The 15605-nt window shown below is 37.3% G+C and overlaps 1 protein-coding gene across 1 annotated transcript; it reads right to left on the reverse strand.

The window, feature by feature from the left end:
- Window positions 1-2870: 2870 nt before the first annotated feature.
- Window positions 2871-8612, reverse strand: LOC143588426 (protein NPGR2-like). Its single transcript, XM_077069429.1, has 6 exons — window positions 8418-8612; window positions 7458-7724; window positions 6068-6320; window positions 4531-5747; window positions 3331-3484; window positions 2871-3263 (listed from the first exon to the last, which is right to left on the reverse strand). Exons 2-6 carry the CDS (start codon window positions 7698-7700, stop codon window positions 2944-2946), a joined length of 2187 nt encoding a protein of 728 aa, XP_076925544.1. The 5' UTR covers window positions 7701-7724; window positions 8418-8612; the 3' UTR covers window positions 2871-2943.
- Window positions 8613-15605: the final 6993 nt, after the last annotated feature.

The following is a 15605-nucleotide window of genomic DNA, read 5'->3' on the forward strand; positions in this document are numbered from 1 at the left end:
ATTACACCATGATATAATTACATAATCGCACTACTTGTATAAATAATTACACTACCTGATTCACAAAATTAGCACGTTAATTTAATTTGTACGTTAAGTTTCCCCACCTTTCGTATTTGTTCAACTTGAAGCTTACTGATGTTAGGTAATTAAACTATTGCATCCTCTCCAATATAACATCCGTACTCTGTAGTCGGGCTTGATAGAGGATCTTACCCGTTTCTCTTTCTCTTTGTTGTTCCTCCTGGGCGGACAAATCAGTTCTTGTTGGACTTCAAGCTCGATATCCGTTTCGGTTGAGGTTAATTTGACAACGAACATCCTAACTATCTTCTTGGTTGTTATATTCGTTGGAGGATGATAGGTCTATCTTGATGATTGTTGCATCAACGGGATGTTCGACCACCTCGTAATTTCTCACAACCTCCCAAACTTTATTAAGACCAAGGTGCAAACCCATCTTGGTTTTATATTCGCCACAGGAATCCTAAAAAATATTGACATCAAATATTGTATCACTATGTCAGCTGTTAAAAGTTTTGTTGCAGATCCCGTTAAACTTTCCAACACACTAGATGAACGTCCATCCATTTGGACTATATGTTATGAAACTTTTCACTAGTGCATTCAATAAAAATATGAGGATGTTTATTTCCAATTAACTAATAAAAAATCACTACTAATAAAATTAGAAGTAACAAGCAGGTTCACAATGGTTTCCTCATGTGCCTAAAATAAATTACTAGCAAGGCCTTTTAAAAGTTAAAAATGCATAAATGAGACTGTCTAGTTAGGACCAGAAACAGAAAAAGTAAACAAGGTAATTATATGAGATCCCACTACCAATAACCAAACATAAAGTTAATATTTATTTGACTGTTCAGTTAAAGCAATCACCTAAACATTGACACATAAGGGGAGTGATAAGGGGATTGGGGGTGGTCTGTTATAGGTGGCCATCACGCGTGATGGCATCACGAACACCGCCGCCGGTCCTCCCATCACGCGTGATTGGGGGCCGGCCGTGATGGCCATCACGCACTCAATTCAATCGTTGGAAAACATTGTTACCGTTGAGAGGAGATAAAAAAAAACTTAATTAATCTATATAAATATAATCAAATCCATCTTCAAATCTAACTCAAATCCTCTACTACAAACAACATTCTAACATCACACAAATGGAGGGTTCAAAGAAACGTGGCTCGGGTTCAAAGAAAACACAATACCCACCAAAGGTTCGACAAAATCTTGGCGAGCCGGCGAGATTCCGATTACAAGATGAACCCGACACAACCCAACCATTCCAAAAACAACCTTTTCAACCACAACCGTTCCAAAACCAACCATTTCAATCTCAAACATTTAATTCACCGTTTTCATCGACACCGTATCAAAACCAACCGTTTATTCCACCTTTTTCTAGCCAAATATTTCAAAATAATCCTTTTGAAACGTTTTAATCTCAACCGTCACAAACGTCCATCGATCCTTTAGAGGATAACAATGTTATACATCAATTTGCACGTGCTTTTCGTGATGAAGAAGACAATGTGGATGAAGATGAACCCGCGGAGGAGCGCGCGGAGGAGGATGCCATCGTCCGTAGACCTTGGTCGTCCGCGGAGGAGGTCGCCTTGACCAAGGCTTATTTACACGCCTCTGAAACAAAAAAACACGGAAACCAACAAAAACGAGATATGTTATGGAGACGTGTTATTGCACATCTCGAAAAACTTCCCGGTGCAACCGATCGAAACATGGATAAAATGACTTCCAAGTGGGGAGATTTGAATAGAAAATGTCAAAATTTAATGTTTGCTACATCCAATTGGTAATTACTTTTTTAAATTTATTAGTTAAATTTTTTTTATAATTTATTACTTTATTTTTACAATTTTGATATATATATATATATTTTTCGAAATGTTTTGTAGAGCCGAGATCCACAAAGCGGAGCGAGCGAGGCGACTATCATATCCCGTGGTCGACATGGACGGACCGACGGCTCCAAGGAAAAAAGGATCTTCTTCAAAAAGATCAAAAACTTCTGATTCCAGGAACTACACAACGTCTACCGACGGCTTGTCAAGCAACACGCCGAACATGAACTTGAACGATCAACCCGGAGACGATCCCGACGAAGACACACCCACACCCACACGGCCGCATCGCAAGAAAAGTGGGGAATTGTCAAGATTAGGAAAGGAAACGGTGGCCGAGGACTTCAACGAATACAAGTCGGCTAAGTTGGCGGAAATGGTCGAGACGAAGGAGCGAAAGCAACTAGCTCTTGCTTCAAAATTAAAACGTGACGAGGCGTATATCAACCATTTGAATGAAAACCAAAAAAATGTCGATTTAACATTCATCGTACAACTGCACGAACATCTTAACGAACCTTTTAGATCGATCCTACTTCAACGCAAACGCGAGCTATGCGAGAAGTGGGGTTGGGAAGCGCCGTAGGTTTTTTTTTTGTCGGTTTTTTTAATTTATTTATCTTTGTAATATTTATTTAATCTTGTTTTATTTTTTATTTAATTTAACCTTGTTTTAGTATTTGTTGTAAAAAAAATAAAAAAATAAAAAAAAATTCCATCACATCATCACCCCCACCAAAATTCCTATCACTAGTGATGAAAAATGGTAAGGTGAGGTGGTACACCGTGATTGGTGGAAGCAAGTGATGGTTTTTAAACCACTGTTAATGCCATCTTTTTTTTGGACATTTTGTTATCTAATTATTGTCAATTAAACCAAACTGATAATTGAGCTATAATTTGCATACATGTAGATAACTAGTTGGTTTTTGTCAATATCAAAATTAAGCTGATAAAACCAAAACAATTGTCATTTAACTTTTCGCATTTTGTAACACCGTTCGATTATTTCTCTACAGTTAAACCGCTGTATATACTTACATCGAAAAACATATAACCATCATCTAAATGGCTCAATCGGTTCGGTTTCCTCAAGTATACTAGCAGCCTCAAAACAGTCCACAGCTTCCTTTATGAACATCGGGCCCTCATCCTTGTAAAACTGGCCCAGATTATACCAAGCCTGCGAGTTCATCCGATCCAACTGCAATGCTTCGGTCAAGAAACTTCTGATCACTGGTCCAGACTTGCCACCACCGAGCCGTCTTAAAACCATAGCCATGGAAACAAAACTTCGCACATGTCCCGGGTCAATGTCTAGAGCATTTTCATATGCTTTTAAAGCTTCTTTGTCCAGACCTTTCGCTTCATACAACGAACCTGTAACAATAATAATATGATAAACTTTTCAAATTTTTTAAAAAAGATTAAAGATCTGCAAGCATACCAGTGATGTGCCAACGGGATGAAGAATAATATTTGATAGCCTCGGATCTTGAAAGACAAGCTTCGACATCACGCCATTGAGATAAACTTATATACACCATAGCCAAATCATGCCATGTTTCTAATTCCAACTCTTTATAACGTTTTCCACCAACCTTAAACAATAAAAAGAGAAAACAAAAATCAACACTTTTTCCATCAAGAAACGACTTCCTGCAGGATAGTTTGGCAAATTGCAATAACCAACACCTTATTTTCATTTCAAAACTAATTTGGTCCATCATTGAGTTCCTGACCCATTTTGACCCATTGTATAGCTTTCCTAACCTATTTTGACCCATTGTATAATTTTAGTGCCCTAGCCCTGCTTGCGGTGCGCACATATGATGTATATATGTGTGAACCCTCGGGTGGGCAAAAGTGAAATTGCACTAATTTTGACGTTATTTTACTAATCTCGTGAAAATAACGTTAAAAGTGACGGACGGTTAATCAGGCATCATGTAGTGGCGATAGCCGAAAGACAAGGGTACATGCACCGATCAGCCGGTCCCGATGATTGAGTGCTATGTGCCTTATGTCCAAGGCTTGATGCAAAACTACTATCGAGCCGGGGGTCTCACCGGAAGCAGCCTCTCTATCCTTATGGGGTAGAGGTAAGGCTGTCTACATCTTACCCTCCTCAGACCCTACCATAGCTTTGCTATTGGTGGGATATATTGAGTACGATGATGATGATGATGATGATGATGATGATGATGATGATGATGATGATGATGATGATGATGTATAATTTTAGTGCCCAATTCAACCCATTTATTTAAGAGTGGCCCATGAATGTTGGGCGTTTGCTTTTCAAAAGTACAATGGTTTTAGTAAAGATCAGTAAAACGAAATGATAGTATATTGATATTTAATCCCAAAGATGCACCAAGATTGTGCCTTTTAGGGCTAATATGTGAAGAAATTCAATCATAAATGCATCAAGATTCTACCCAAGAATCTTGCATATCATGTTCCCTTGATGTGACCCATTATATCATTTGAGTGACCCAAATCAACCCATTAATTTAAACCATCACTTTTAAAAAGTACAACGGTTTAAGTAAGAGTTAATAAATATCAAGTGAAAATGTATTGCAATTTGGTGGGCAAAGACACACCAAGGTTGAGTCTTTTCGGCTATATATGAATAAATTACCTCAAGATTCTTCTTTTGTGTTAGAAAACTTTTATTCTGAACTTGAACAACAGCAAGAAGTTGAGTATACGTCTCAACCGCCTTCTTTATTTGACCCTGTGCAATTTGCAACTTAGCCTTTGTTCTCAACAATTCTCCCTGATCCCACTTTCCCGTTTCTTCCAAAGCCGCATTAACAATCGTCTCACCATCCAAAAACCGTTTCTGACCCGATAATATTCTAGCCAAAAGCAACCAACTTCGAACCCGGGACCCGGATTCCAATTTAATCAAATGCTTCACCTGACCGAGAGCCAAATCCAGTTTTCTCTGGTCGGCGTATTCTAAACAAAGATCATAAACAATTCTGGAATCTTTCATTCGGGTCAACTTATTTGCAGTCTCCAAACACTGGACCGCTTCTGCTTGAAGTTTGACCCGTTCGGCATCGGTCAAACCCATTTTAGTTTGACCCGATAGTGAAACAGCCAATAAAGAATTACCAACGCCCGCCATCTCATCACATTTGTTTTCCAAAATATTAATGGCCCTTTTAGCAAGAACCACACCTTCTTCTTCAAAACCGGGATTTTCTCCACATATCTTTGATGCCATTAACAAAGCCGACACATAATTCGGATCATCGTGTTTATAAACATTTTTTAACAAAGATAATGCGGATAAACCGTCACCTTGTCCATAATAACAAAGAGACAAAAGGAGATGTCTTTCTTTCTTGTCGATAACCGCAGGAAGTAATTCTTCCAATTGTTTACTGAGAGGACCGAGCCCGTTACAAATGGATAAAGCATAAGAAAGATGATCAACCACAGACGGGTCCCACTCGATTTTCTTTAAATTAACCTTTTTAAGTAAAATCATTAAAAGTAGAATAGCTTCTTCAGTGTTATTTCTTGGTACAAATGAAGTGTCCATTTGGGATCTTAGATTAGGTGGAGTGGCTTCTTTGCTTCCACTATAAAGAAGAAAAACCGCAAAATCTTTTTCGATTTTCGCGGTTGTTTGTTCGTTAAGGTTCCAGTTTCGAAGTAAGGCCCACCTGAACGACAAGATTGCTTCATGGGGTGCCTCAGCGAGTTGCCATAACTCGGGAAGCAACTCGACTGAGTTGCTTATTGTTTCTTGTAACTTACAGTCGACACCAAAGTTTTCGGGTACGCCTTCTGGTAAAGATGACTCGACAATGTCGAGTATGATTTTGCATGATTGAGCAGCTTCTGTAATTAAAAGAGGATTTAAAAAATGCCACAACTATAATTTAAACTAATGGACTAAATTATTTTTTGGGTCAAACCACAGGGACTAAAACCATATTTAACATTAAATAATTTATAAGAAATTAACAAAATAGTGTAAACCAAATATTTTAGCCCAAGTGTACAATAAAAAGATTTTGGCCCAAATTCATTATTTTGGCCCAATTTTTAATTTTTGACCTTAAAATGTCAAAGCCCAAATGGTAAAACTGAAAAATCCAAAACCGAATCGAAGCCAATGTGAGTGGACTTAAAATTATAATATGGAACAAAGTAATTACCTTTATACCTCCCGAGAATTTGCAGCGATTTTGACTTCAAGTAAATTGCTTCAAGAAGTAAACTAAGCGCGTGTGGTGATAATGGCGGACTGGTGTAAGTATGGGAACGCTTTTTACGTGTTTCCCCTGTTTTAGCAAGACTAAATTTGATTTTTGGAGTAACTGAAGATACATCTATTCCTTCAAATACATGAAGAGCAGCTTCTATGTTTCCCTTTTGATATTCATATCTTCCTAGTAATGCTCTTGCTTCCTGTATGACAGTCACAGTTTATTAAAAAGACAAAAAAAAAAAAACAGAAATCGGACCAGTTGAACCGGCGAAGCGGATCTTTCAACATTTATATATTTTCTTAATCTTTTTCTTCCAAATTCAGAGATTTACTATTTCAATCTTTATATTTTGTTTACTCCAGCCTGCATGTTATATTGTTAACATTCCAAATTCACACCTAAACATAAAGTAGTTTCATACTTTGTTTTATATTATTTATTATGTAATTTTTAAATTATTTAAGCATAAAGTAGGTTCATAGTCTCATATATGTAATATGTTTTTTTAATTTTTAAATTATATATTAAGCAATCCGCTTTTTGAAATCAATCTGACCTAGGGAGGTGCATGAAACCGATAAAACCCCCGAAATAATCACACCCAAACAAAAACTGACGGTTTGGGTTTATGTTCTCATAGAAGTCGGTTCGGTTTCGGTTTTGCATATAATTAAAACCTAAAAGACTGAACCAAATTTACAGATTCTGATTTTTATTTTTAAATTTTAAGTAATTTATAAAAAAGTTAATAAATATTGTTACCCTTAGCCAAAATGTATAATAATCAATAAATAATGTATTAGCAAAAATATTTAGGCCCAAATTCATTATTTTGGGCCAATTTTTTAAGCCCCAAAATTTCAAGCCCAAACGGAAATAGCCAAAAATAACTAGAACAAAAATAACCGAAACTGAATGGTTTTCAAAAAATTTAAAAACTGACTTTTCGGTGTTTAGTTCGGTGTGGGCTCAAAACCGACTCAAGCCAACCCAGGTGCACCCATTCTGGGTTGGTTCCTTCACCAGGACGACTGCAAAAACATTGGCTGGCAGAATGCTAAAAAACAGTTTTTTTGTGTACTGAATGGCTAATTAAGGAGAGTGATTAGATGTGCATTTATATTCAAGTTTCATAATCAGCATAGACAGAATCATAATCACTTTAGCCAAACACTAAAAACTAATTATTATTACACCTAATCAAATTAATAATTCATAAATTTTAACACAACTTTTAAGACACACAAGCTGTAAATCATTGATCATGCACATGGAAAACCCCCACAACATGTTTAGATCTTCAAAAATAATAACCAAAAGTGCTCAAAAAACGGACCTCATAATTGATGGAACCACTTTCACGAAGTGATAATTCTGCTTCTTCAATACTACCAGTATCCGGTTTCTTTTCGGGCTCACCAATAATTTGTGAAGAACAATCATTCGTTGCTACTGATTCTGATGAAGGGATCATCTCATTTGTGGTTCGTGATCTCTCACCCGAACACAAACACCCCAAGAACTTTGCAAACCGCCGACTTGATCTACCGTTGTGATGATTCCGGTTATTATTCCTCATATTGTATCTCCACCCTCAAGAAATCTTGAATCCACAAAATTAGATATCAAGTTCAGTCTTTTAAGTCAAATACTTGCAAAATTAACACAGAGAGATACAAAAAGTTGACTTGCAGCTAAAAAGATCAGATACCCAATTAAAAGATCAAGAAAACAAAAAAACTTTGATTAAAAAACCAAAATTTATTTTTAAAAAAACTTCAAAATGAACTTACAAGAACACCTAATTTTGATCTAATCAACACAGAAATATGCAAAAGTTGGCTTGCAGTTGAAAATTTCCATAATTTAGACCAAGAAACCACAAAACCTTGACTAAAAACACAAAATCTATTATTATTAAAAACCAAAAAAAAAAATCCAAATTGAACTTACAAGAAGACAGAATTTTGACTCAAATCAACTCAAAAATATGCAAAAGTTGACTTACAGTTAAAAATGATCAGATTTCAATTTCCCAAATTTAAATTAAGAAAACCACAAAACCATAATTAAAAACCCAAAATGTATTAAAAAAAAATAAAAAACTGCAAAATTTAGTTTACAAGAACACCTGATTTTGATTCAATCAACTAAAAAATATGCAAAAGTTGATTTGCAGTTAAAAAGATCAAACACCCAATTACAAATTACCCAAATTGAATTACCAATATGCAGTTAATAAAAATCTTGAAATTGAAGTTTGAAGAATAAATAATATCAATTCAACTGTGATTACCTTTCTTTATGGAAACTGAAATTGAGGACATGAAAATCAGAACCCATCTTCAGTATCAATCACAACTTCATTCAAGAAGCTTTTGATCACCAAAGAATCAAATAAAGTTTCAATCTTTTTCACTTTTTTCTTCTCTTTATCGAAAAACCAATCAATTATTCCAATACCCACTATTTAATTTGCTTTATTTCAAGAATTGAAGTTTTAAAGAACAAGAAATCAATGATTCTTAAAGCTGAAAATTATAAGGGGATATTGAAGAATCCTGAGCCGTGAGATTGAAGCTGTATTTGTATTTTTGTTTATTATTATTTTATTTATTTATTTATTTAATATTTTGTGAAATAAATGCAGTTGGAAATAAATAATTATAAAAGGCAACTGGTATGGGAAATTTAATGTTAAAAAATAAAATAATAAGGCCCATGGAGTTATGAGATTAACTGTCATGGTCTCATCTGGGCTCATGTGTTGCCACGTGGATCTAATCCTTTAAATACACGCCAACCCAAATATAAAAATAGAATTTTTGATTAAGATAATATTTTTATTTGATGGTACGAGTCATTGAAATTACGTGACTAATTAAGTTGTGACCTTTGATAATGTGCATGGGTGCTAAACTATTAAGACTAATGGTATAGGTGTACCATAATTACCTAACGTATATATGTTTTTTTGAATGATTTTATTAATTGGACTAGCAAGTGACTAGATTAAAAGAACACCAAAGTTACAACCGATTACATCATAAACACCAATGAAATCCATTTCTTTAAATCCTCTTTGATTATGGTGATTGACACGCTTGAGTTTTAAAAGATTGTTTCGTTACTATTCTTTCAAAGACATTAACATGTTATGACTATGATTGGTTGGAGGGCTTTTCGGTTTGCCTTCATATTCAGGGAAGATGGATCTTTAGTAAATATAAAAGATAGCCAAATAACCGTGGCTACATATGCTGTACCATCATAAAAAATTTGGTCCAATTTTGACAAATAATAAAGATGATGAACTAAAAATATTCATGATATAAGTAAAGGAAAAAATAAGATAAAAAAATGGAAATAGCTTATGTTAAAGGAATGAAGTAAGAAGACTCCATCCCATATAAAAAATAGTAAAGAAAATAAATCATTTTATAAGGAGGGAACTTTCCATGACAATGTTCTTATGTGGCTAACCACTCTCCCTAGTCCTAGCGGAGGGTGCGTAGCACCCGACGCACACGGGCTCGGGTGAAGGGCGATGGGCACAATGTGACGCTTTGATGGTGCACTTCGCACGCTCGCATCGTCGCGAGCTGCATTAGTATTTTTGGATGTTGATACGAGATCAAGACACAACAAGTTATTAAAAGACAAGGGACTAAAAATGAAAGATTTGAAATCTTGCGTCTTCGCGTCCATGCTAAGACGATATCAAGACACAGCAAGTTACCAAAAGATAAGGGACTAAAAATGAAAGATTTGAAATCTTGCGTCTTCGTGCGAAGCGAAGAAGCGAGAGTCTCGCAGCTTCGCGTGACGCGAAGTTGCAACTCCAGCGACAATCGACACGTGGCGACACGTCATGGGACATGTGTCACCACGCGGTGACATGTGGCAGGCCGAGATGACACGTGGCAAGCCTACTTGGCAGACTCAACAACCCTACTAGGCAACTTCGCGTGACGCGAAGTTCATCTTCGCGCGACACGAAGATGCGCGCCTCAACCTATAAATAGGCGGCCATGGAGGGTGTTCTCATTCATCCCTCACACCTTCAAAAACACACACAACCTCGATACTTGTGCAACAATCCTAGCATGCCGATATCCCGACGATATTGGTCTCGAAGTGCGTGATAGAACATCATAGTTGCTCTCTCGACTCTCCTCCGTCAAGTAGAAGTACCGTTCGAGTTAAAGCTTAGGCATTTCTTATAGCAAGCCATACAAGGTAGGGGTTCGGCCCGATTATTATAATATAAATGACTAAGACCCTAGTCGGGGATATAGTCCGTACCTTGATCATATAATAAAGTAAAAATATTTCATAAGTCGAGATTATAGATAAAATAATATTTCTCTATTATATGTAAAGATTTTTATAAATATTTCTTATGATAAAAGAAAACTTGAAATGTACGTTTCTTCATGAAGAAGAGACGTAGTTTATAAATGATTAACAAAAAAAAGGACTAGATATCCTTATATTTTATAAAGAGATAAATGTCAAGGTAAAGGTTATGCAAACGGACTAAAGGTCCGAAGCTAGATCGTTGATCTAGTACTTATAAAACGTTATTCTCGTACTATAGATCCGAGGTAACAAGACAAATCGGTGAGAAACACCAAACAAGAAGAAAGGTGAATACGCCCAACTAAAACAAGTCTATGAAATGTTTGCATGGGATTAAATATCCCTAAAACTTTATAAACAAAGGTAATCGTTGGCCCTCAGGCTATTGTATACGTTTGTTTGGATCCTTACATATGTGGATAGACGGTGGGCACACCGCACCACATTTGCTAATGCCTCCGCCACGTTGGGCCAGACCTAAGTAATGTGCGAGAGGGGATTATCTCGTGTATATTGGTAGTTGCTAAGTTCTCGATGCTGTGGTATCGCTGAGTGGTTTCAAGTAGAACTGGATGTTTATAATAGTAAATTTGGCTTGGTTATTTCCTAAGCCACGATGGCCCGGGTCATAAGATACCTGAGGGGATAACTAAGTATTTAAATGTTTTATGTCAGCGTGTTCACCAGCATGTGTTGCTGACGTATTTTTATAACTGTTTTATAGGTAATGGAGAGTAGGTGTTTGAGATGATGGATAGCCGTTAGACGATCTGATGGCTCAATGGACGTTTTATTATTAAAATAATGTAAATCATGGTTTTGTTATCCAAACACTTTTGTACAAATCAACGGGTGTTTAAAAATCCTGTCTTTTGAATATAATAATATTTGAATTAAGTCTTCCGCTTTACAACCTTAAACTCTGATATATTTACAAAACAGGTACCAACTTATGAGTCACACGCCTAGGCCCTAAGTCGGGGTGTGACAGGTTGGTATCAGAGCCATCGATCTTAGCGAATTAGGTATATAAGTATGCCTAAGCTTTGATCAGATATAAGTTTCGATATTCTATTTTATTAATATATAGGGATAAGATAGGTTGATACTCTTTCCAATCCCTTATTATTCTAATCCTTATAGATGTCAACATTTAAAAAGATGATGGAGTCCTTTTATGAAGAAATGAGACAGGTAGGCTGTCCGGAACCCATTATTCATCCCGATGGTGAAAGTGATAGCAACTACACCGATTTCTTCAGCCAAGACAAACCAGTCATACCAGTGGTACCCTATGGAAGCCAACCCATTCACTTCCCTGGCACAGAACAAATGCCTATCAACATACCAAGTGACCCGCCAACCCCGGAGAATCATCCTTCCGATAAATGGAGGTTGACGAGCCAGCTAACTCTGATCCTTAGGAGAACACCTCAAGCTCGATGCAGATTTATTCCGACCCAAGAACTCCAGTCTATAACCCCACAGATTCTCCTAATGATTCTGTTTTAGATCCATCAAGGAAACCCAAAATGAGAGTGATGCAACCTTTCGAAAAGGTGACCATTCAGGTTAATGTGAATAAAGGTAATATGGGATTTGAACTAGAGGAAGATCCCGAAGAAGAAGTTGAGCCAGAAGAGGAATCAGAAGAAGATCCAGAGGAAGAGTCAAAAGGAGATCCCGAGGAGGAAGCTTCAAAAGAAATGAGCACGGACGAAAGGAGCCAGAATGTCCAGAACACTCCAAGTTGTTACTGTCCACCGAGTATCAGCTGTCAACAACCATTGTTTCACATGTCTCCTTATTATGATCCGCAAGATCCGTATGTCCAAGCACTTACAAATGGTTTTCCACCCTACACCGGTGTTGTTTCGACCATATCAAAACAGGCGAATGAGACAAGGCAGCAAGGAGAGGTTGTGGAAGCTTTTTATAACTTGCCATTTGAATCAAGTCCCCTACCACCGTACCTAAGGAACCACTATGACATAGTCATGATGGGATATCGAGATCCACCACCTCGATATGGGTATCCAAATGTCATCCCTTAATCACAAGAAGAACACCTTGATCAGGCACTCCATGAAACCGATGAGTTGCGAAAAAAGATGGCTACAAAGAGTAGCAAGAAAGAGAAGGTGGGAAAGAAGTTACTACACAAATGTAGTAAGTTGAAGAAAATGATCAACAAATACATGAAGGATTAGGGATCCCACTCTGCTGTAGTTGTACAGTTTGTTTCCCCACTCTGCTGTAGTCATATCGTTTGTTTCCCCACTCTGTTGTAGTTGTACAGTTTGTTTCCCACTCTGCTGTAGTGTACCGTTAATAAGTCCGTTGTACTTGTGCTTGTATCGTTGTTTCAAAGTCCAGGGTAGTAGAAATTGTCAATGTTGTAATGTGTTCCCGTTTGTGAGATAAATAAAAACTTTTAGTTATGAATCAATTTCCTTATAATTTCAGAATGTTGAAACAAAGTAATCCCTCTCAAAATAAGGAAGCTTTGAACGCTAAAAGCAACCAATCAAAAACTGAGCCTGCTCAAGGAAACCATGAGCAGTTGATAACCAAAATGCAAGAAATGATTAATGCCATGAATACCTTATTACCCGCCATGAAAGAAAAATCTATCCATCAAAGTGAAAATCGACAACCCAGTAAGTCTGTCAAATCCAAATCCCGTCCAAATCCTACACCTCAAAAGGAAGAGAGTGATCAAGGATCAACCAACGGTGAAGAGTTCCACCAAACCTTTAAAAAGAAGTTAAGCATCGAAGGCTGTTTGTTCAAAGACTTCAAGAATTGTGGGCCGAAGGAGTTTTAAGGCGACAAATGTGCCATAGCAGCCATAAGATGGCTTGAAGAAATTGAATCAATAGTCATCATAAGCAAATGTACTGATGAGGAAAGGATTCAGTACACATCGCAAATGTTTAAAGAGAAGCCTTAGAGTGGTGGAACACTCTGTTGATGTCAAAGGGAAGAAAGACCATGTATCAGTTGACATGGGAAGAGTTTAAAGATCTGGTTCTGCATAAGTTCTGTCCAATGCATGAGACCGACTTAATCCAAACCAAGTTTCTCAATCACAAAGTAGTCGGAACTAACCTGAGAGACTACAATACCAAGTTCCAAAAGAGTATTGTAGGCTTGTGCCTCAACTGGTAACACCGGAATCAAGCAAGGTAACCCGCTACATATGGGGTTTATCGAGAGAGATACGAGACATGGTGAGGTCTCATTTGCCGCAGACGGCCAAATCCGCCATGGTGCTGGCCCGTTATCTGATGAACGGTCTGATCCGCAACAAGGAAGAGGATAAAAAGGAATATACAACGAATGACAAGAAAGGAAAGGGAAATAACCGTTTCAAAGGAAAAGATGTGGATAGGAGGAGGGGTGGTTTTAATTCCAACTACCCATTATGCAAGATTTGTAAAAGGCATCATTTGGGTCGACGCCGGTTTGCAACATCTACACTTGCCATCTGTGATACATGAAAAAAGCCAGGGCATGCTGCTGCTGATTGTTGGAAAAACAAAATGACTTGCTTCAACTGCAAAGAGATGGGACATCTTAGCTTTGAATTTCCAAAAAAGAATGCTGCTGGTAGTGGAGGTACTAGAGGTGCTGGAGGGAGCAGCACCAAGAACGATGGGAAGAAGAGGAATGCTTGAGTCTTTGTACTTGACACCAAGAAGGCCGCAGACATACTGGAAACCATCACTGGTACGTTCTTAGTTAATAACGTTTACGCGAGAGTTTTATTTGATTCTGGTTCAAATCAAAGTTTTATAGATTATAAGTTTTGTATTCTATTAAACGAACCTTTAAGGAAATTGAATAAAACTATAAACGTCGAGACGGCCAATGGTGAGATAGTTAAAATTTCCGAAACCTTAGAAAATGGAAAGATCTTGTTGGCAGGCTACGACATCCCTGTACAAATACTGCCATAACCTTAGCGGGCTTTGATATAGTTCTAGGTATGGACTGGTTATTCGACAACCATGCCCGTATCATTTGCAATAAGATAACCATAGAACTCCAAACCCCTGACAAGAGAACAATTCAAATCGCGGGCGACAAAGACGCTGGTCATGTTAGCATAATCTCCATGATGAAGGCCAAAAAATGCTTAAACCAAGGATGTTTAGCATTTATGGCTTATGTAACGGAAGAATCAAAACCGAAGGAAATCAAAGACGTACCTATAGTATCCGAATTTCCCGACGTCTTTCCTGATGAACTCCCGGGAATTCCACCCAATCGAGAAGTCGAATTTAGAATAGACTTAATGCCTGGAACAGCTCCAATAGCCAAATCCCCTTATCGTTTGGCTCCAACAGAAATGAAGGAACTGAAGAAACAACTAGATGAATTGTTAGAGAAAGGATTTATTCGTCCAGGCTCATCACCTTCGGGAGCACCGACATTATTCGTCAAGAAGAAAGATGGTTCCATGAGAATGTGTATCGATTACAGAGCCTTAAACAAAGTAACTATTAAGAATCGATGACCTATTCGATAAACTGCAAGGAGCGAGTTTCTTTTCGAAAATAGATTTACGTTCTGGATACCATCAGTTGAAAGTGCAAGAAGAAGATATTCTGAAAACAGCTTTTCGAACAAGGTCCATACATTATGAGTTCACCGTAATGCCATTTGGATTCACTTATGCCCCAGCCGCTTTCATGGACTTGATGAACAGAGTTTGTAAGGCTTATTTAGATAAATTTGTAATCGTATTCATCGACGATATACTTATTTATTCTAAATCAGAAGATCACAAAGTTCATCTTATCTTACTTGAGATACTCCGAAACGAGAAGTTATATGCTAAATTTTCCAAGTGCGAGTTCTGGCTGCATGAAGTATAATTTCTTGGCCACGTTATCAACGCAAATGGAATTCAAGTGGACCCCACAAAGATTGAAGCAATAGCTAAATGGGAGATTCCTGGATCACCAACCGAGGTCAGAAGTTTCCTAGGTTTGGCTAGATATTATAGAAGATTCATCGAAAACTTCTCCCATATAGCAGCTCCCCTAACTTCATTAACCCGAAAGAATGTTAAGTATGAATGGGGAATCAAACAACAAGAAGTATTTGATTTACT

The sequence above is a fragment of the Bidens hawaiensis genome, unplaced genomic scaffold (genome assembly GCF_021521415.1).
Source record: "Bidens hawaiensis isolate Kalapana, Puna unplaced genomic scaffold, B.hawaiensis_p1.1 tig00036364_1, whole genome shotgun sequence".
In the NCBI taxonomy this organism is placed as follows: domain Eukaryota; kingdom Viridiplantae; phylum Streptophyta; class Magnoliopsida; order Asterales; family Asteraceae; genus Bidens; species Bidens hawaiensis.